The sequence below is a fragment of the Hippopotamus amphibius genome, chromosome 2 (genome assembly GCF_030028045.1).
Source record: "Hippopotamus amphibius kiboko isolate mHipAmp2 chromosome 2, mHipAmp2.hap2, whole genome shotgun sequence".
In the NCBI taxonomy this organism is placed as follows: domain Eukaryota; kingdom Metazoa; phylum Chordata; class Mammalia; order Artiodactyla; family Hippopotamidae; genus Hippopotamus; species Hippopotamus amphibius.
This window is the reverse complement of record NC_080187.1, coordinates 51,218,082-51,240,616: the sequence shown is the minus strand read 5'-3', so window position 1 is coordinate 51,240,616 and position 22,535 is coordinate 51,218,082. Positions and strand designations below refer to the sequence as shown.

Here is a 22,535-nt window from a genome sequence, read left to right as displayed (position 1 = left end):
AATCTGTAACCTGGGGATGAGTAGGAGTGTTTTGGGAAAACGTGTGTGGGTAAGTTGGGCACCAAGGAGGTAAGCATGGAATAATATTTTTGGCAGAGGGAACAGCACATTTAAAAGCCCAAAAGTAAAAATGAGCCTGGAATAAAAGACTGATATATGTCAAGATGCCAGTTTATAAAATCAGAGCAAGGTGTGCAGGCAAGCAAGTGAAAGGCTATCAGATGCACAGAGCTCACATCTGCTATCAAGGGCAGCCTGTTTCTCAGATCAGAAGAGGTGGGAGAGTGATTTAGTATTATACCATTTCATGGAGAGCAGCTTTGTTTCCGTGCTGTGGACTGTTGAAAGACAAATAGTGACTATGAGCACAAGAGGCCCAAAGGTGCATACTGCTCCTTTCATTCCTTTCTCTTCCTTTTGGGACCAGTTCAGCCAAGGAGCTACCTCACAGAGATGTGAGTATTACACATAACACATGCAAAGCCTGGTCACAGCAGACTGTCAAGACCAGTAGCTAGTGTTATGAGAAGGCTCAGAGAAAGCACAGGGTCGATCCTCTTCCTACATCTTAAGCTCCACGTTCCTCGTGCTCAGTTCCTGTTCGAGGTGCAACCTCTCACTGGATGACTGACAGCAGCTGTGCCCTCTCCTGGCAGGGGAGACCCCATCTCTTTCTCCCCACCACTACTAAGTGGTCTTCCAGTGGGTCAATGGCTAACATGTTTTAAATCCAGTGAATTTGTACATTGCCCATAGTTAGTCAGTCTTGAAAAACCCAACATATGGGGACATCTACAGCTCAGTCTACATGGGCTGTGTCAAGCCCAGGTCAAATTCCTCTCATCCTCTCTCCTCTAGTTTGACGGGCAGGAACACCCATCCTCTGATTCTCTTTCGGAGCCCAAGTTTTTTGTCTTCTGTGAATAGTTGCTAGAGAAAAGAAAACATGGACACACACACACACACACACACAGATGGAGAGGTATATTGGTCTCTGAGACATAGCATTTGAGGGTATCTCTAACCTCTGGGGAATTTTACTAAATATATATGCAAGGGCCTTTCCCCAACACACACCTCATAAATCAGTATCTCTGTAACTGGGGGCTTAGAAATTATATATAGAATTAATTATTTCTTTTTTGTTTTTATTGACGTGTAATTGACTTACAATATATTAGTTTCAAGAGTACAACATAGTGATTCAGTATTTTTACACATTACAAAAATCACCATGATAAATCTAGTTATCATCTGTTACCACACACAGTTATCACAGTTATTGACTCTGTTTCCTATGCTGTACATTACAGTCCCTGTGACTTATTTATTGTATAACTGGAAGTGTGTACATCTTTTTTTTTTTTTTGGCCACGCTGTGTGGCATGCGGGATCTTATCTCCTTGACCAGGGATTGAACCCATGCTCCCAGCATTGGGAACTCAGGAGTCTTAAGCACTGGACCACCAGGGAAGTCCCAGAAAGTGTATACCTCTTAATCTTCTCATCTATACAGAGGTGGTTGACAGAGGGGAGGGGGGATGTGGGATGAGTGGAATAGGCGAGGGAGAAGTTAGATATATATTTTTAAGCTCTCTTGGTGAGTCTGACAAGCACCCCAGGCCAAGAGCCCATTAGTGGAGGATATGAACCCTGCTCACATCTGGCAAAGACAGCCTCTCTTGTTACCCTACAGCTTTTTCCTAAACATCTTTGTTCCTAAAGGGTCTAGGCTTCACATTTGCATAAGTAAAAGGCTTGTTCAAGAGATTTCTTCAGAACAAAGGAATGGTCTCTGCTCAAAGGTGTAGAAGTCAGCTTTGACTTGTATAAAAACTTGAACCTGCAGGAAGCTCTGATATTACAAGATTTCTCACACACACACACACACACACACACACACACACATGCGCGCGCACACACACACACACACAGTCTCTCTCTCACACACACACACACTTAAAAAACACACTTTATTACATATATATGTGTAGCTTATCTCCCCTAGAAAGTTATAAGCCATAAATAATTTTTAGGGCAGTGGAGTTGTATTTTGTGAGATTTGCATAATATGAAGCTCTTCAGTATTGAATTTAACAATGAGAAAAGTATGCCTGTAGCCCTTCTATTTAACACATAAGTCTGTCTTGGGGCCAGTGGCGTCAGAAACCCTTAACAACCAGTCTGCACCATTATTTCAGAAAAATGGAGTGCCCAGTTTGCCCAGCCCTGCTCAGGGTTGCTTTCTTTCCTTCCATTCTCTCTCTCTCAATCTCTCTCAAAAAAATTCCACAGCTCTTTCCTTGAAAAGTGAATTGTTGTAATGGAAGTTGCCACTCCATTTCCTGGAGACAATCCTTGTACAAAATCCTACCTCATGGAAAAATATGAGACCATGGAACTTGAGGCCTCACAGTTTAGAATGAAGGATTTTTCATTTTGTCCTGGCTATATGGAGTCTGAAAGTTTGACCATTCTGCACCCCAGTTCACCTCTTTTCTTGGTCTCTGCTCTCTTGCTGGTCACCTGACAAATCATGGTGATGAGAATGGCTGAATTTCAAAATTACAGGCCTTGGGATTTCAACTGAGTGCACGGTCCAACCAACCTCAGGCAGATGAAGCACTGCATATTTGCACTTGACAGATGAAGCAATTAAGGCTAGGGAAGCTCAGAGCTAGCTCAAGATCACAGAGTGGAGGCGGGGCTAGGGCCTTGGATGTCTGGCTCCTAACATGGTCCCCAGTCCATTAGAACCCAGTGGTCCAAGTCCTTCCTGTGCATAAGAATCACCTGGGCAGCAGTGCCTGGCTGGGGACCAACAAAACCCCTCCCTCCAACATATTTACATCTAAGTTTGTCTTCAAGCCAAATCCTCTGCCTTCCCCTTCCAGGTAATATGGTACTTCCAGTCCCCTCCCATATAAAAATCCCCAGGTAAAGACTCTTAAGTCTGACTACTACCATCCATTAATGTTTTTTAAAAATTTGTTAAAATGCAGGTTTCCAGTCTAGAAAGCCTGTGAACCTGCATTTTGACCTGCTTCCCACGTGGTTCTGTAGTCCATGGACCAAAGTCCAGAGTCACCATATTAAATGAGGACTTGTAGATTCCACTCTGCCTTACTCAGAGAAGCTCTTCTCCTCCTAAAATGTAAGCACTGGAGGCAGGGTGCCAGGAAACATGTTTTGAGGAGTTTCTGTAGCAGCCCCCGCTCTAACGGAGAATAACCTCCTGCGATTAGCTGGACAGGTTGCGGCTTCTGAGAAATGGTGGGAAGAACTGAAGAGTTTGTATAAAAGCGTCCAGTGTAACCTGAGTGAAACAGCCTGAATTCCTGGGCGGTAAAGGCTTTGAGTGTGGGGAGTGGAAAATGAGGTATGGGGAAGGGAAGAGCTGATGGAAATTTCTCCTTGGAATTTGGCATTGACATTGAGGAAAGCTGGCAGCTGGGTTCCATCCAACAATACACTACAACCATTGTTTCCTTGAACTTTCACCTACATTAATGAAATGCCTGGTCAAATTTTCCACGTATTCTTTAATTATTTTAAATATTTTTTGGTAAGGGCTTTATTGAGAGATAAAGATAGATTCACATGTAATCTTTATTGAGATACAATGCACCCATTTAAAGGGTTCGATTCAATGGTTTTTAGTATATTCATAAAACTGTGCAATCATCACTATAATAGATTTTGTGTATCCATTCATCCATACTTGGGTTGCTTCTACCTTTTGGACTATTATGAATAACGATATCTGTGTACAAGCTTTTATGTGGATGTATGTTTTCACTTCTCTTGGGTATATACCTAGGAGGGAATTACCGGGTCAAATGATAACGCTATGTTTAACGTTTTAAGGAAGTGCCACACTGTTTTCCAAAATCCTCACTTAATTTTTTAAAGCCAACCTTTAATCAATGGCTCCGAGTCGTTCTATAAGAATTTAGTTACATACAACTCAGCATGGTCAGGTATAACTAAGGACTTACTGTAAACAACTGTTTGGGGGATGCAAAGAATCAAGCTTGGGTTATAAAACCCAAAGCTCAAATCCTCAAGAGTGCTATCTGGCATAATCTTAAAGGTTGGGGCAATGTTTCATGGATTTGTGTTTATGAAAAAGGATCTCACAGCTATAAATGTGGCCAGTAACAACATAAAATTACTGAACAACAACTCAATTAGCAGCTCTGAAAAAGGTTTAGTGGCCTGAAAAAATAAGTAAAGCTACTGGATAAAACTATCTATGGATTTTAATTACCTCTGCTATCATCTGTTTCTGTATAGGGAAATAGACAAAAAATGCAAGGGTAAAGTACTTAGAAATACTTTAAAGTCTTTAAATATAAAATGCAGAGAGATGCACAAAATGTAACTCCATGAATTTTCTCAAAATGAGTCTCACTCATATATAACTGGCACCCACAAGCAAGAAACAGATCGTTAGCAGTTCTCCCTTTCCAGCCATTAACTATCCAAAGGAACAGAAGATGGCTGACTTCTAGCACCAATTTACCTAGTCCCAAAGAATACATTTTTGACAGTACATTTCAGGTGTCATTGACCCACCAATGGAATAGATTTGTTAAGCTGACAGAATTTCTCAAGACTCAATCAGACATTTTTATATTGCACCATGTAGTAGAATCTTAAAAATGAAATACCTTTAAGCTTGTGCATAAAATAAAATGTGCGAACTAGCACACAAGAAGCTTTCAATTTAACATAACTTGCAAATTAAGAATATGTACTGTAAGATGTTTTAAAGTGCTTGAAACAACATACATACTTTAAACGTTTATTTTAAAAGACAGCTCTTTTTTTTTCTCTAGGATTTTAAGTTTATTTCCAAGAGGAGTTTGTAAAAAGTCCTTGGGACTATTAATCACAGGTGCTTTAATAATTCAAAAAGTGTACACGTAGACACACATGCACATTGGCAATGCATCACATTGTGGGTTGAAGTAAGTAATCACCAAAATAAATGCAGCCTTTGCAAGCAGAGCATAAAAACGGATACACATTTCCTTCGGTTTACTGGACAGGAGGATATAAAATATCCTCACCTTATTGATAAAATGAGAAGCCTAATACAGAGACTGACTTACTGCAAAGCGACACTGCTGTGCTTCTTAATCTGGAAAAAAATCTATTATAATCATTTTACATATAAGAACACTTTCAACACATAAGAATTCTTCCTTGGGAAGGGTAGCCTATTAGGCAAAATCATTTTACAAAGGCGAATCATTTTTTTAAGCTCTAAATATATCTTATAAATTACCAAAAAAAGATTAGGATCTTATCAGGGTATTTCTCTGGAAATCTGGGATTCTACGTTCTACCAGGTGACGCCTAATACAGCTCAAGAGTCAAGGTGAGGCGTCTACAGAGTGCAACCCTTGCCATACATTCTGGTCCGCTTCCGGTTCTTTCTTTCTGGATGCTGGATACTTCCAAGATAACCTCGGGCTCCTGCTCGCTCCTACTCGGGTGCCGGGAAAGCACCCCCATCCCCCACCCCCGAACTTCCAGGCGGAGGGGCCACAGCGCGATGTCAGCGCCCAGAAGCCCCACGCGAACGGTGACTTCGCTCTGCGCTGTCCTTCCCCGAAGCCCCGAGGCTTGGACTTTTCCCACCAGGTCACCCACAGCTCCTCTTCCTGCCATTCTCCCTCCCTCGGGGGAAAAAGTTTAAAGCCGGGCTCGCTTCGTCTTAAAGGTTGCCAGAGTCGCTCTCTGGGCTGGACCGACCGGAAGAAGACGAGGGTCCACAGCACTTCGGCGGCGCGCCTGTCCCGCCCCAGCTTGGCGGCTGGGGACATTCTCAGACGGTCGGCTGCCTGGACCTCCGCGCCCAGACCACCGTTTCCTCCTAGCCCGACGAACCTATTTGAAAAATCGGGGCAAGGCACCTTTCCCGGAGCCGCGGGAGCGAGCGCGGGTTCGGCCGGACCCCAAAGGGTGCCGGCGCTGTGCGGCGGGAGCGCAGGGCGCGCGGGTGTGCGCGGGTGGGAGTGGGGCGCGCCTGGGCTGCCGGAGGCAGGCCGGCCGGCCGGCAGGTGGGTGCGGCCGGCGGGAGCCGGGGCAGTGGCGGCGGCGGCGGCGGCAGCAAGTGGTTGGGCCGTGCGCATTTCCTTCCCTCCCCCTCGGCCTCGGAGCCCGCCCGCGTGCCCAGTGCGCGGCGCCCGCGGCTCGGCTCCGCGTCCCCTTCCCTGCCGCCACCGGCCGCCCCTTCCCCACCCGCCCATGTCCCTGCCCGTGGTGCTCCCGGGCTCCTGCTGCCCGGTGGCCGGGCTCTCGGGCGGGCCGCAGGCCGGGGGCCCGGGCGCCGCGGCCGCCGCCCAGGAGCCGCCGCTGCCCCCGCTACGACCGCGCTGGTCCCGGGCCGCGCTGCAGCCCCCGGCGCGGCCTCGCTGCGCGGCCACCGCCGCCGCCTCCGGGGTGCTGGCGGCGCCGCCCGCGCTCTCCTCCCGCCGGGCCGCCGCCGCCGCGGCCGCGGCTCCCGGCTCGGCGCTGCTGCCCGCTCGCCCGCTGTTGTCTCTCGGTCTGCTGCAGCTGATCCTGGGCTGCTGCATGGTGGCACTCAGCTTCGGGGCGCTGTCGCTGAGCAGCTCCCCGCAGGTGAAGAACTCGTGTCCGTTCTGGGCCGGCTCCTCGGTGAGTGCCGCGCGCGCCCCGCTCGCCTCGGTAGGGCAGGCTCGGGGAGCACAGGGGGCTCAGGCCGGTCGCCTCCACTGCCCTGTGATTGATCTCCCCAGGGCTGCACTTGGGGAGCACAGCCCTTAAGGCCAGTTGAACTTTTTGGAGGCTTTGAGGCTGGGAAAAAAAAAAAAAAAGGCGTAAAGAGAGTGGAGTTCTGGGGTGAATCGGGTTGCACCTGGACAGTGTCTGTTCCTAGTAGGCTAAAGGGTTTTGTTGGTCCTGTCAAACTAATGGAATAAACCCGATTTCCAGCTCTTTGGGAGATGTGAAGGATGGGAGTGGGTAGCAAAAAAGCGGGAAGAAAATGAGTAAACTTCTTTCAGCCATTGAGTATTTACTTCGCTGACAACGTCCGCACGGGGAGGGCAGGGATCTTGATGTGTTTTGTTCACTGATATATGAACAATGCCTGGCACATAGTAGGAGTATTTGTGGGATGGATGAAGTGACAGTTTGGGGCATTTGTTTTTATTCCGCACTAAGGTACAAGTAAATGTGAATTATCTGGTGTAGGGTTGCTCCACTGTATTTGGGGAGTTCAGGAGGTAATAACAGGGTGTGTAAATGCACCCATGTACTTGGTCATTAAAAGAGGGCCCTAAGCCCGCACTAGGTTCCTGGAGCCACGCAGACTGCTGGGCAGAATTTAATTCTCGAGAACCCGAACCCATCATTGTGGATGAGCTTGCCAAAGCCTCAGCTAGCTGGAGATGTCTGCCCCGCTCAGACAGGCCCTACTGGCCCTGCCTTCTCCAGCAGGGAAGGCTGATCTGGGGCAAAAGGCTGCTGCCCTCGGGCATTTACGGAAACTGGTGGCTGCTCATCTCTGCCTCTTGAGGATTTCGCAGCTTCCAAGGCATCCAGTTCTTGAGTTTTCCTGAGGATTGAGAGACTTGGGAGCAGAAATGATTGTGGAAGATGAATATTTAAAGTAAACAGCCTTTCTTTAGATCGAAAAGCCTGGCAAATGCCTATAGTTTTTACTGAGATTTGTAATGAATGTATATTTTGAATGCCTAAAAACGTCCTTGCAGGTCCACACAAACCCAGATTCAAGACTAAATTTTAAGAATTTAGGGAGAACTAATTGAACCCAAAGTAGTTGTTTGAATAAGAACTGTGAGAACATTAGGTACCTAGAGCCTGGCCTGACATTTTATACTTAAACTGATGCCAGTTTGTTCTCCTTTTGAAATACTTTGATGCTGGTTGATTTTACTGTGGCATAGCGGGTGCTATGGTGGGTGGAATTCACAATCTGTGCGTTATGTAAAAGGAACCCCACCCTTCTGACCCTGTCCTTGGGCTTTCCCACTGGCCTCTGGGAGTCCTTTAAAACTTGAGGAGGAGTATTTGCAACAGGGTAGGGATTAGATCCGTTATGCACCTTAGTCTACTTGTCAGACTAAATTCAGCCAAATGGTGGATGCATTTTATTTCTCTAAATACACCCATGGGCCAGAAGTAACTCTTGCATACATTTTTAGGGATTTGCTCTTTGTAAAACCATAATCTCTTGTCTTCGCAAAGATAGCTAGTTTAGGATTATTGAATACTATTTTTTCCCTCCTGAAATTAAACCCGTAAATCAGTGTACTGTTGTGAATTATTTCAGAGGTAAATGCATGTTAGATGTCAGTCAAGTCATAGTTAGATTTGATGAACTATTAAAAAAAACACACGAGGAATCAGCCAGAAGATAAAGGCTGCTAGCGTGGCCCTGCTGGCTGGGCACATCCTTGTCTCCAGGACCCAGCAAACCAGAGCAGGGAAAGAATCTGTGATTTGGAACTAAGTCTCTTCTGTAGGGTCCTTTTCCCACACTGTGCCCCTAACTCTATGCAAAGTTGCAATTGTTTGTCATTCTCATTATTTTGTGGCCTCTTTCTGAGGTTGTCCTCAGAATTTGCAAAGTGACAACAGAACCAACAGATAGTACATGTCCAGGACAACTGAATAGGATTTGAGGATGGCATTAAGCCCCATGACTGTCTTGATATTGCAGGAAAAAAGTCTCAGCAGTAGCATACCTTTTGAATTTATACGTGTGAGAGAGGTTTTTTTTTTTTTTTTGCTTTTTTTTTTTTGAACTCTGTTTTATGGAAAACGCTGTACAATGCATCTTCATATACCCCTCACCCAGCTCTAACAGTTGTTTTATCTTCTGTACCTCTTCCTAGCTCTGCTGCTGGTTCTGTGTGTTTTTTTGTTTTGTTTGTTTGTTTTTTTGGCTGCACTGCGTAGCTTGTGGGATCTTAGTTCCCCGGGCCCTTGGCAGTGAAAGTGCCGAGTCCTAACCACTGGGCCACCAGGGAATTCCCTCTGTGTGTTCTGATAAATTCAAAAGGATGGGTGTTCCAAGCAGGGTAGAAATGAGCTTCAGCATGCTCTCTAGTCCATTTGTCAGATTCACTTCCCAGGGTATTTTGAAACAAATCTCAGACGTCACATCATTTCACCTGTAAATATTTCAATACATGTATATTTTTAAAAAGAAAATATAAGTGGACTAGAGAGACAGCATAGAAGTGACCAGGAAGTCTTAAGAACCCCACTCCGTTTTTGATATTTTATTGTGAAAATTTTAAATCTCAACAAATGTAGAAAGAATAGTATAATGAACCCCCGTGGACCCATCACCCAGCTTCAGCAGTTATCAACACTTCTATGGTCACTGTATACTCACACCCACTCCCCCTTTGTAATACCCAATGGATTATTTTAAGGCAAATCTCCAGTACTGTAATTTCAGCATTAAATATTTCAGAATGTATTTCTAAAAGAAAGGGTCTTAATAGTTAAAAGGAAGGGGCTTGAAAGCACGTTGTAACTAAAGACAGCTAAACTAAAGTTTTTATGAAAACTTAAAAATTATGACTTGAGGATTTCAGAAGTTTTTTTTTTATGACAGCTTTATTGAGGTATAATTCACATTCCACTTAAATCAACTTATATCACCCATTTAAAGTGTGCAATTCAGTGATTTTTATTAAACTCACAGTTTTGCAACCATCCCCACAATTTTAGAAAATTTTCATCAGCCCCCAAAAGAAACGCTGTACCCATTAGCAGTCACACCCCATTTCTTGCTTACTCCCTTATCCCTAAGCAACCGCTAATTACTTCTCTTTCTGTCTCTATGGATTTGTTATCCCGGACATTTCATATAAATGGAATCACGCAACATGTGGTCCTTTGTGACTGGCTTCTTTCACTTGGCATGACATTTTCAAGGTTCATCCATGTTGTGTCATATACCACTAATTCATTCCTGTTTGTGACCAAATGAGATGCCATAGTACTGCTATACCATGTTTCATTTATTACTCAGAAGTTTGACTGGCATATGAAAGTAGGTAGTTGAGTGGCAGTGCCAACTTAAGTCTAGGGTTACTTCAAACCCACGTGGCAACGCTGTAGAAGGATATCCTCATATTTCAAGCTTTGAATGACCATTATATGCCAGAGTCTGCTATATCAACTAAGTCAGCAATCTTTTGGCTGCAGTAAAAATTTTGCTGATATATTTGATACAAAATTAAATTCAGGGGACAAATATATTCATTTCAAAGGACTATTTTGTTAAACACACTATAGTTCAAGAATATTTTTCCATATATACTGCTGTAAGTGTTCTTCTCCCCTTGAGCCTGAGATTTGGAGGCTTCCTTCACTTGTCTGAACCTTGAAGGTGTATTTTATCTATTGTAATATATATTTGAGGATTAGCAAGCCCTGTAAAGACTCTTTTCCCATACTTTACATTCATACTTTCAGCAACTGGAAGGGAGTGTTTTTAATGTGCTCGTTGTTTTTGAGCACTCTGTGATCATTTATTTTCTTGCCCGTGTCCTTGGTTAATGACTCAATCTATTATTATTCCTAAAGTTCGTGAAGCTAAGAGATTAGACACTTTAAAAACATGCTGAAGTTTGACCTAGGTGGGTGGCAGAGGGAAGGATCTCAATGTCTGTGTTCAGGCCATGCTGTCCTGGCTCCTGATTTGGAGACATAATTAGTTAATATTAGTTAGATTCCACTGGGATTATGGGAGACCAGCCCACCACACTGTTTTAGATCAGTGAAAGAGTTGAGAGAGTTGCATTGGTTTGTGTCTCCCTCAAAAAAACAAAATTCCTGACTCTGATGATGTATATGATCCTTGGGAGATATTTCGTGTCTCTCTGTTGAAGTCACTGACCTGAACTCATGGTCACCCCTCCCTTGAGTCTATGATTCTTTGGCAAGATTCTAGTTCCTTATAAAGAGACAGACATTGGTGAACCTTAAGGTAAACCTTTTTAAAAAAAAAATTTACAATGACAAAATGTGAAAAAAGAATGAATGGTCCAAAGGGGGAAACTAACACAAAAGTTCTAAAGTCTCTACTAGTTAAACAACAGTAAATACATTTTTTTTGCTATCATAATCATCAAATACTACTTCGATATTGAAGGAGTATTTTTAAATATAACTTTTGAGATGAATTTAATTTTCTTCGGTCCTTTATTTTATACAACAGCAGCGTCACATGATAAGTTCTTGAGCAAGTCCTTGAGCCTCTCAGCCTCAGGTACTCACCTGTAAATGGGTGGGGTGATTCTTGCCTCTGAATTGATTTTGTGAGAGTGTAATTAGAGAACATTTAGGAAAATGCTTTGTTGCTGAACCTAGCACCAGGCCTGGCGCATACTAGAACGTCTGTCGATGTTTCGATGCTTTTTAAACATCAAAGCAATACTTAATTAAGGGTTGGTTTGTTTGTTTTTATTTTTGTTTTTTGGTGGGACATTGTGGTAACCAGCAAGCATACACAAGAAATACCCAGTTGTCCACTTTGTCAGATCTTTTACTGAGTTACCCTGGGCAGATAAAGAATGATATGTGTACACATACATTAAAAAAAATTTCCAGTGTAAAATACATAGGGCAAGTAGGTTATTAAGAGGTGTGAATATTGTGTGCTTTTTTACTAGGTGAATATGGGGACACGTATAACATGGCTCTTTTTAACTCTATGTTTATGTACAGAAACTTTTGACAAACAATTCAGAACATTTTTGCCCTAAGGCATGTTACTGGATTAACAGAAAAATAAAGTAGTAGAATTATATGCTTTTGACTTTAATGATTTGATTTTTAAGCTGGAAAGTTAAGGCACATTCACCCTATATGTTGGGTAACAATGATTCTTGCCTGGAGTAACTTAGAATCCTTCTTTGCAATATCAGAAAAAAAACAAAGGCCTCTGCTTTTTCCTGTAAGCTACAAGGAAGGGGTTACAAGTGAGTGAAATCAAAATTGTAACAAATCTCTTTGTTAATTAAACAATAATATAGAGATAATTTGGTGTTAGAAAATAGGTTCTCGCCTGTTTATTCAGAGCAAGTTGCATCTCGTATTGGGTGGAAAGAATGCTGATGGAGTTGCTTTTTGCTGTTGATGTACTCTTAAGAAGCACAGGAGTGAAAAATGTGTTTAGGCTTACATAGTCATCTTTAAGCAAGTTCATCTACTGTTTTTGACCTTCATTCATTTATTTATTCATCATCCATTCATCGATACTCGTTGACTCTTACCATAACTGACTGAGTGCCTCTAGGAGCCTTTAGTGGTACTTGGGTGAATATTCAGAGATCCCAGCCCTCATGAGATTGCAGGTGAGTTTAAAACACAATCGAACAAGTAATAGCATTATGGTGTAATGAAAGGCCAGTATTAAGAGATCTTCTTGAGTCCCTTCTGATGGAGCTCCAGCTGCTGCTGCCACCAAGGGAGGCGGAGGCATTGAATAATCTGTCTCTTCCTTTTTTACTTCCCCATCCTCTCTCCCCAGGCATGAATTCCACATCCCTCCCTGAAATGTGAACCTCTGTTCCCTTAAGTCTTGAGCTCTTAGAAGATTCATCCCCAGCTGCAGCAGTTTTATTAACATTCCAGAGGCTTCTACCTGTCCAGTCCTACTTCCTCTGTTTCCTATCTCCATCTCACCACTCACGGGGTTCCCCAAGTGTGTTAGGGCTTCCTTAATCTTGAAGAATGGGAGAAATTGAGTAGAAGTTGGTGTGTGCCTTTGTTGCAGGGTTCAGGACTGAGGTGGATGTAACTACAACTCCCACCTGTGACTGGAATGTAGTTTCTTGAAGCATCCTTATAAAGAAGGGTGGTTTACAAAAACCCTGTTGAAATTTAACATGGGTGTGTGCCTGAGTCTACAAAACAATTCAAATGGAAATATCTTTAAGTATTTTGTCTTCCAACCCATGAATGTGGTATATGTCTTGATTTATTTGGGTCTTTATTTGATGCTGCTCAATAAGCTTTATATTTCTTCCTACTGAGGTCTTAAGTTTCTTTGTCATATATATTTTGAGATTATTGATATTTCTTACTTGTCAAATACATTTTGTACATTTTTAATAATTATGTTTTAAATTTAGTTTGCTTATATATGCAAAGTCCTCCCAGAAAGAAAGGAGAGAGAGAGAAGGAAAGAAAGCTTAGTTCCTTTGTCCCGGAGATCCTTCATTTGAAATGCCAATTGTATCTGTCATGATCTATCAAAAACATTTATTTATGTATTTATTTATACACATGCCCCTTTCAACTTAGCAACGCTACTCCTGAGACTTTATTCAACAGATAAAAAGCATTTATTTGTAAGGATATATGTTCATGATGTTTATTGCAACATTGTTAGTGAGGACAAAAAACTGGAAAAGGAGTGAATGTGCATGAATATGGAAATGACTGAATACATCAGGTACTGGCTGTACCAAGGAATATTATGTAGCCATTAAATGGAAATGAATGAGAGCCAGTCCGGGTAAACATGAAGCGATTTCCAATGAAGTGTTTGTTGAGAGAGAAAAAGAAGAGGAGGAAATGTATCCTTTATGTTTCATTTTTTGAGTAAAAATCATACCTCTGTGCATGTGTGTGTATACTTAAAAACTAAGTAAGGAAGTAGACCCCAAGTTCCAGTTTGTAATTAGACGCAAACCATACCCTCTAGAGGAGCCCCGCCATGTGTGTTTCCAGGAAGAAATCGTTTAGAGGAAGGAAATACCCTATTGAGTTTAAGGTGATGAAAGGATATAGTGCTCAGTGAGCAGGCAGCTGATAGTATGTTTAAACATAGATGTGATACAAAGAAATTGTCTCCTGTCTGCCCGTACATGTTTTTTGGTCCTTGCTATAAGCGGGTAGACTTGTTCTCTACTGGTTTGTAGTGAAATGACTACCCTCAGTCAAGAAGTGGAGAATGGAGAGTATCGCAAGCAGACCTGTGAGCTTTGGGTTTCAAGTAGCACTGTAATCCTTACTGATTTGTAGTTAAATAAATGGTTATTGTGAAATGGTGCATTAGAGTGATTTGGGTAAAAAGTGCACTTGGAAGAAAATCCTCATAACTGCTTTCAGCAGATGCACTTTATTACATATGCAAAAGCAAATGTCCTCAGATGGCATCAAAATGACCCTGGGCTGAATAATTACTTTGCTTATCCTTTCCTAACTGCTTAGTGAACTGTATTATTCAAAGGGCTGATGTTGGTTTCCTGATTACGTTTCAGCAAAATGCTGGTTCTTCTTTACTGAGGATTTTAGGTTGTTGTTTATTGAGGTGTCATTTTGCAACATGAGATATTTCTTACTGTAGTTCCTCCCCCTTTGTGGAATAAATATTCAGGGACATTTACTAACTGCCAGTCATGTGATAAGCACTGTGCTAGGAGTTGGGGATTCAGAGAGACAGGACAGGAGCTCAGTCAGTGGGCAAGACAAAAATGCAATGAGGTTTTTTTGGGGAAAAAATTTATATGTAGAGGGCTTCCAGGAGTATGGGGTGTTGGGATTAATAAGGCTTATCAGAGGAGATAACTGTGAGTTGGGGCCTCGTAGAATGCATAGGAGCTCTCAGGCAGCAAGAAGGGGAGTTGGGAGGAGAGGACTATGTGGCAAAGAGAAGCACAGAGCTCTGGAATGTCTAGAGCCTGGCCAGTCTGAGGAAGGACAAGTATGCCTGGAAGGAGGGTGTGTGGTAGGTGGGTCAGGGGTACATGGAAACCAGGCTTGAGAGGTGGGCAGGGGAAGATCCTGAAAGGCCTTGTTTACCATTTGGAGGAACTGACTTGTCCTGTGAAGGATGGGTACCTACCAAAGGAAGGGAGGGTTGCAGTCGGACATTCTTCTTATGAGGCTGACTCTGGCGACAGAGTAGGTGCTACTGGGGGGGCAGGAAACCTGGATGGGAGATACTGATTCCCTCTCCAACCAGAGGGTAGGCTAATTTCGTTTGTGTGTTCTCAACTGACCATAAGAAAAAACAAACACAGTCAGTAAAAATGTTTTAGGAGCTTGCACATGAAAAATAGTCCAAAATGATATACCGGGGCTCATGTAATCAACAGGAATATTAAATGTTTGAGTTAGAAGCCTTTGAAATTTCAGTATTTTTAAAAATATATACTTTGGAGACTGGGGATTAGTTTATTGGAATTGGTCCCTTTTCTAGATTTATGATCCTGTTTATCCTTGTAGGTGATACTCTCTGGAATCATAGGATTAACAACTTGGAAACGGCCTATGATACTCCTGGTATGTACTGATCTTATAAATTTTTACCCTTTATAAAATGTACTGTTTATGCAGTCTGTTGAAATAAATTGTTGAGGAAATGCTAAAGCTTCCTTGTTGGTTAAAAAAAGAAGTTACAATGGGCAACATTAGAAGCCAGATGTTGTCATAACAGTAAAGTTAAATGATGATTCTGCTGGTTTTCTGATTCACTTTAAGCTTCTTATATACCCAATGCTGTGTGTTTCAAGTTCCTGGATTAGATCTATTGTAAAAATATAGCAAAAGCAAAACAAAACTAAACGGCTTGCTCTGGATGTTTTGAACATACACAAAAGTGGAGGGAATGATACAATGAACTCCCTGTACCAACCATCCAGCTTCAGCAGTTATCAACCCTTAGCCAATCTTGTTCAGTCAGACCCTCACCCATTTCCCTCCTCCCTCAACATTCTTTTTTCCTCTACATTCTTTTAAAGCAGATCTCAGCTTAAATCATGAATATATTATTTTTATTATCATAATACTTTGCTTGGACAATCTCAGAATTTCCTTGCTTAGATTTCTTATATTGTCTCTTTATCACACCTGTATTATATTTTCATGGTGATAGAGACATACGTTAACTTTATCTTTTTTTTAGTTATTGAGGTAAAATTCACACAGTATAAAATTAACCATTTTAAAGTGTACAGTTCAGTGGCATTTAGTACATTCCCAGTGTTCATCCTTTATTTTTATTTGCTTTGTCCTTTTGATTCAGGGAATACTATAAAAAAATAGACAAATGCCAATGGAGAGGCCAACTTGCAAGGATGAGGTAGAGGATCTAGGAAATTCGACTTGAAGTATGCTTAAAAATTATTTTTTCTGTATAACATCTCTTCTTATTTTTCTCCCATCCGTTTTGAAATAGGATTAATTTTCTAAACTCATTCTGTATATGTACATAACACAGCCAAGCTGTCCTTCAGACCATTGTTTGCTAGGTGATGGGTAACAAATATAAAATTAGTTAAATTCTTAAATACAAGGAGATGAAGCACATTTTAGAATACAGTCAGAATAATGGAGCCCAATACTTTGTTGATGGTCTTGAAAAATGAAACTGAAGAGTTTTCAGACCCACAAGACAATTCAGGCAACATTTTACAAGTCCATCAATTATTGCACTTGGTGAAACTTTGTTAATATTTACAGAAGGAGTAAACGATGGATGCAGCATTTTAATATATTAGACAGCAGTATAGGAGAAAATGAGGCTTTGGATGAATCTTATGGCATGTTATGAGTGCCTGTGGTTTGTTTTACAATTCTCTAGATTTACAGTCTCTGCAGAAAAATTTTTGACAGTGTTTCAATGTTTATACTAATATTTGGCTATAGACATCATCTTTGCACTGTCCTTTCCCACTGGGTCAATATTGAAATGCTTAATAATACTAACCTCAGGTATTTAAATTAAAATCAGAAAACTGTCTAATCTAATGCTGTTTGTACTTTAAAAATTCCAAATGGTGAAGAGAATGTGAGTGCTTATTCTAGATAGATATGAAGAAAGTCCACCTTTTAAAACATTTCTTTCTTAAATATTGTTTTCTTTTGGAAAGATGCCTTGTAAATTTATTATGTGAGCTCAAGCAACTTTAAATGAAAATGACCTTAATAAAAATGTATTTCTCAACTTTAAGTATTTGTACTTTGCCACAAAGTTGTAACCAGTTTGTATATACCATGCTGTGCTCTTCTTTTTCTCTTTAATATGAAATTAAGTTCATATCAGTAGCTATTATGTTTCCCTGTATGAGTCCACATGGCCTCTCAGAATTGCTACCTAGCATTTTGTCATATTTCTGTATTACCATCAGTTATAAGCCTGTTGAACATTTGAGCTTCTGTGTTTTGACTATTACGAATTATATATATAGAAGGCCATTTAGTGATCATTTTGAAATGTTAATTAGCATCAATTTATAAAGAAGATAAGTTAATTGACAGGAATTGTGCAAGGGAAAACTTTCTGAGTGTATCAGTAGGTCATTTGAGCCTTAGTCAATATCATAAAGCAAAAAACAGTCCACGTGAATCTTAGTAGAATATCATTATAACCTGTGCCAAATGCTTTTGTTGTGTAAAAGGCGAGATGAAAGAAGCTCACCCACGAGTCAGACACTCCTAGTTTGAGTCCTAGTTCCCCCATGGAAGAGCTGTGTCGTTCTGTGCAAGCCACTTAGCTTTTCAGAGTCTAGTTTTCTTTTCTGAGCAGAGAGGATAATCTAGTGATCCTCAGTGGATGCTTTACCTTTTTTTTTTTTTGGCCCCCCACACATCCCCCTTCCAGAGTTTAGGGCATCTGCCATCAGATGATGTGAGTGGGAGGCTGTGTTCATTAGAGAAGCCAGAAGGGCCTGTGTGTTTTTGCAGACCCAGGCTGGGCTGGTCACCGTCACAGCCCTACCCCCATTCACGTCCCGCACTCTACCCACAGGGGTGCCTTCTGACTCTGACACAGCCAGGCTGTCCTTCACAAACCTAGGACCTTCTTCCCCTAGCTGTTTGCTTGGCTGCCTCCTTCTCCTCTGGGTCTCAGCTCAGCAGTCATCTCAAGAGAGAGGCCTTCCTTGACACTCGGGCTGTAGGGGCCCCTCCTCTGTGCGCCTCACTGGGTCCCAGCACTGAATACTAGCTTCTTGGTCTATAAGTAGCCTGGGTGCTTTCCTGGGTGCTCCCCACCTGTTTCCCCTGGCAGATGGTCAGTCAGTTCTTTGAGGACAAGAGACTCTCCCCAGGACCAGTGCGCTGAGGACAGACTTACTTTTGAATGGTGAGGTTAATTTGGCAACCAATAAGAAATTCGGATCCTGGGTTCGTTCTCAAAATTTCTCTTTTACATTTATCTTAATTTTTTCTCACTTGTTTTCATTCCCTTGAATTTTGTATTTACCACCTTTTAATTTCAGGGTGGTTAGGGAGTATTTTGGTAGCGGAGTTTGGGAGGGGGCTGGTTGGTCTTTTTAAGGGCTTTCGAGAGGCAAGCTGCTGTCATTTTGAGTTGTTGGGTGCACACCGGCCTAGAACACCTGAACACTTCCTTTTGAGAGCTGTTTACTTTTGTGCTCCCTCTTTGTGTTTGTTTCAGTGATTACATCAAGTTTATACTGGTTTGAACAAAGAAGGGTCAGTTTGACCTAGTTCCTTCAAACTCAAGTTTTAATGGAAACTCATGAAAGAGTTGCAAGCTTTCATTCACTGGGTCCTTTTCCTTCTATTGATAAAATATTCAGGTGTCCAGAACAAAATAATAATCTTGGGAGATACTTTGTGAATGTTTGTGGCTCTTTTGGGCTATGCCTGGGATTAAGGTTGGGGGTGTATACATGCGCATGCGTTTGTGTGTGTGTGTGTGTGTGTGTGTGTGTGTGTTTATGTGTATGTGTGTGTGTGGTATTCTATCAAGATTACTGTGTATTTTCCATCAAGAGCAAACATTTTCCATTTTCAAAGAATGTTCTTAATTTTCTAGATATCATTCATTTTTTCATTCTAATAAAATGTTTCATACTTGTTTAGAAATCACAGACTCAGTGCTGGGAATGACCTCAAAGATTGTGTTATCTAGGCACCTCAGCTGGAAAACAGAATTGTCTTGATAGGATAGTTACTGAATTGGTGGACTTGACCTGGGCTGGTGTCCTAGCCCAGGTGAAGTCCCCCTTTCTCGTCCAAGGAGCTTCTTTTTCCTATTGGACTTGCACAGCTGGTAACAAAACCGATGCTGAGACTGGAACAGCACAAGCTTTATTTAATGGCCAAAGGGTAGAGAAGAGGGAACCTAGTTCCCAAATTAACTTCTCAACCCAGTTTGGGCGAGAGACACCAAATATATTGGAGGGTCGAGGTAAAAGGAGGGAGGGAATTAGAAAGAGTGGGAAGAACGCTCATGAGTCATCCAAGAACAGGGGTGTGTTTTGGACCTGGAACTGATGCCGCTCTCCTTTTCAGTCCTTGTGTGGGCTTTTCCGGTTGTTATCATGGCAGTTGTCAACTGTCATGGCACTGGTGGATGTGTCATAACCTGCTAATGTGTTACAGTGACTGTATAATGAGGCTCAGGGTCTGCTGTAAGTCAGATCTTCCGCCATCTTGGGCCTACTTGGTTCTAATCAATTCTTGGTTTTTTTTTTCTTCTTTGCAGCGTCTTCCTGAAACTTAGATTAAGTGTAATTGGTTTCTATTTAAGGGAGGGGCAGAGGTCTGATTCTGGGGCAACAGCCTCAGTAATAAGATGTTTTTCTTTGGTGGTACATTTGGTAAGAATTGCCACTGTGAAAACCCAGCCAGGCATTCTGCCTGCAGTTTTGGTAGCTTATGAAGTGCTAACTTGAGCTATAGTTATTTTTATTTTTCTCGTCAGTTTGGAACAGAGGGGGTGAGTATGACCTTCAGGCTGATAAAAGACAGCTGTATCCTTTAGCCCCAAGAATGAAGGTTCTTCCCTGGTGATGGTCTTGGGTCACATATGTGGTTTATTCTCAAGTGCGGGTCCTGTCGATTTGAACCCCAGGCTAAGAATAGAAGAGGTAAATGAACTGCCCAATTTTAGAAAATGATCCATCAGTTTCTCCCCTAACTTCAAGATTATGGTATTTAGGGTAAAGCCTCCCTCATTCCCCAGAGAGACTCAAAAATGGTGTCAGTAAGATATGCAGATATTTTATTCCCCCTCAGTGAACAGTTCAAGTAGGCTGGGCTGGGAAGATGGTTCTGCTCCATGAAGCCATTTGGGAATCCAGGTTCTTTCCATCTTATTGTGCCTCAAAGAAAGGGTCATGAAATGTCCAGACACTTTGTCAAAAGAGATTGAGGAACTGGCCTCACCAGATAGTCAGAAATACGTATAGGTCGGTTATGCTGTGGGATAGATGGTGGCCCTGTCATTCCTGATGATATAAAGAACAGGAGGGGGCAGAATACCTAGGCACAGTTTAGGAATCTGTACATTTGTAGAAGGAACTCTGAAGTCTGGTTCTTTCAAGTATATTTCACAGTTGTCAGTCATTTGGAATGAGCTCCCTGGTTTGAGAGTTCAAGAGACCTGAATTTTGATGCTGACACACTGCCACTAATTATTGGATGATCTTGGGGAAATCCCTTGATTTCCGCGGGTATAAAATGAGGGGCTTATATAAGAACAATCTTTTCAAGAGTCCTTCTAGCTCTCATAGTATAGGTTTCCAGAATTCTTTGTAGTTACCTAGATGGTGTTTTAACTTTAGATTGGCATTTCAAGAGGTCATTATAAACTTCTGTGTATAAATTGAAATGTTATGATTATTTCACACTTGGTGTTTTAAGGCATAAATATGGAGGGCTGTTCTCACTCTTCAGAATTATTAGTAATACTCTTTTGCATGCATATAATGCATAAGAGTTTAGCAGGTTCTTTCACTTACCTTTTTTGAGTGATTTATATGGCAGGTATTATTCTTGTTTTGTGGATAAGGGACCAGTGGCTCAGGAGTTAATTGGCTTGTCCAGTTCACAAACAGATGTACTATTACTAGAAAGAACCTAGGGGTTTTGACTCCTAGTCCACTGCTTGTTTCATTGTGTGATTCCCTCACCTCCTCCACTGGCAAATTGGTAGGTACTTCTCTGTGGCCAAAAATGCTGTGTGTGTGTGTGTAATGTAATTTAAATAAGTTATTTCCTTATTTCTGACTGTCCGATTTTTTTTTAAGTTCTAAAATGGTAAAAGTTTCAGGAATTTTGCCCTTGACTCAAAAATACCAGAGGCAGAAATGAACAAGGTAATACAAGGTCCAGTTTTGAGTCTTAGTCTTGTCACTTTCAGTGAGCAGACAAGGAAATTATCTACTCAGTTTCCTCATCTGTACAGTGGGAAAGCACCCATCCCCCAGGATCGTAGTGAGGAACAAAAGACATGAATCCACACTGCAACTGTGAAATGTGAAATGGGATCTAAGGCGAGGTTAGCACATTATACATTATTTTTCATCATCTGTTGAGAAAATCTGCAAGAGATCTGGTCTCTCAATTTGATGTGTCATTAAGTAACCCATAGCGCCAAGAAGTGCACTTAGACACCGTGAAGGCCCCCTGGGCTGGGCTTGGGCTTATCTGTGACCACATTGGCTTTAGTTCATTGGCAGTAGAGCTTTTATTTCTCTGTTCTGATCACCTCTCCCAGGAACTGTGTATTAGTAAGAACCTGACACACTCAGAAATGAGAAGCAGTTGTGCAGCTCCTCTCTGGGCAGAATCCAGGCTTATTTGCAAAATGATCTAAGCCATTTGGTCATGCTCTTATTATCAGGTTTAGTTTGGTAGCAGCAGGTAACTGCGAAAGCTTTGAATTAACCTTCCTGTCAAGTCAGTTGTTGCAGTGAAAGTGAACCCCCAACCAAATTTTGCTGTACAAGCAAACACTTACTAGCCAGCAGACAAAAAAATTGTTCACGTACTCTGTTCTGCAAGCTTAAAGGATAGAGAGCTGTGATTTTCATTGAGCTTATGGAACAGTGTGAACACTTTTTTTTACCTGTAGTATTTGTTGCCATCCCCTTGTCTGGAATACCACTGTTGATTCCCTGAAATCCTGTTGATGAAGCAAAGCTAAGTTTATTAGACCCGCTGAAGAAAGGGAGAACACCTTACCAGTAGTTCTCAGGAGTGAGTCTGAGAGAGGATATTTATAGTATTTTAGGACCCCTGCTGGATGATTTTAAGGTGAGTCTTACAGGATAGGGAATTGATTGGACTTGGGCAGAACCTATGAGATGATAGCTTTGGATTGGTGGGCAAATAGAGGGGAGGACCTGAAAGCAAGATTTGATGAGTAAGTTGTTCGTTTTGATAACTTTTAATTAGTTCATAATCTTGCCTTTGAGGAGCAAGTATTTCTTGAAGCGAGTAGGTAAATTCTCTTTGCTTGTTCTCAGTATTGTTTACTGAAGGGTCTGAAGAGTATGGCCAGTCCCAGAATTAGCACAGGGACTGGAAATTATGTTGTTTTAGTTCTCGTCATAAATTTCATGCAGGACCCATTTCTAACATCCATTGTGCTAATTAAGCAAACAAATAATTTCATCAATTGGACAACTTATTTCCATTGTTACTCTGCTAATTTAGCAAAGCTGCTTGGATATTGTTGGGAGATAAAGATAAAAGCAGCAGCTCCTGGAGTTTGGCTTTCTTCATAAATGCTAGCTGAGTATCCTGGA

The 22,535-nt window shown here is 41.8% G+C and overlaps 1 protein-coding gene across 1 annotated transcript in view; it reads left to right on the top strand.

The window, feature by feature from the left end:
* Nucleotides 1-6,258: 6,258 nt before the first annotated feature.
* Nucleotides 6,259-22,535, top strand: part of ENTREP1 (endosomal transmembrane epsin interactor 1) — a 61,384-nt gene continuing 45,107 nt past the window's right edge. The window contains exons 1-2 of the mRNA XM_057723360.1: nucleotides 6,259-6,669; nucleotides 15,256-15,312. Coding sequence (XP_057579343.1) covers nucleotides 6,259-6,669; nucleotides 15,256-15,312 — 468 coding nt within the window. The remainder of the gene's footprint in view (nucleotides 6,670-15,255; nucleotides 15,313-22,535) is intronic.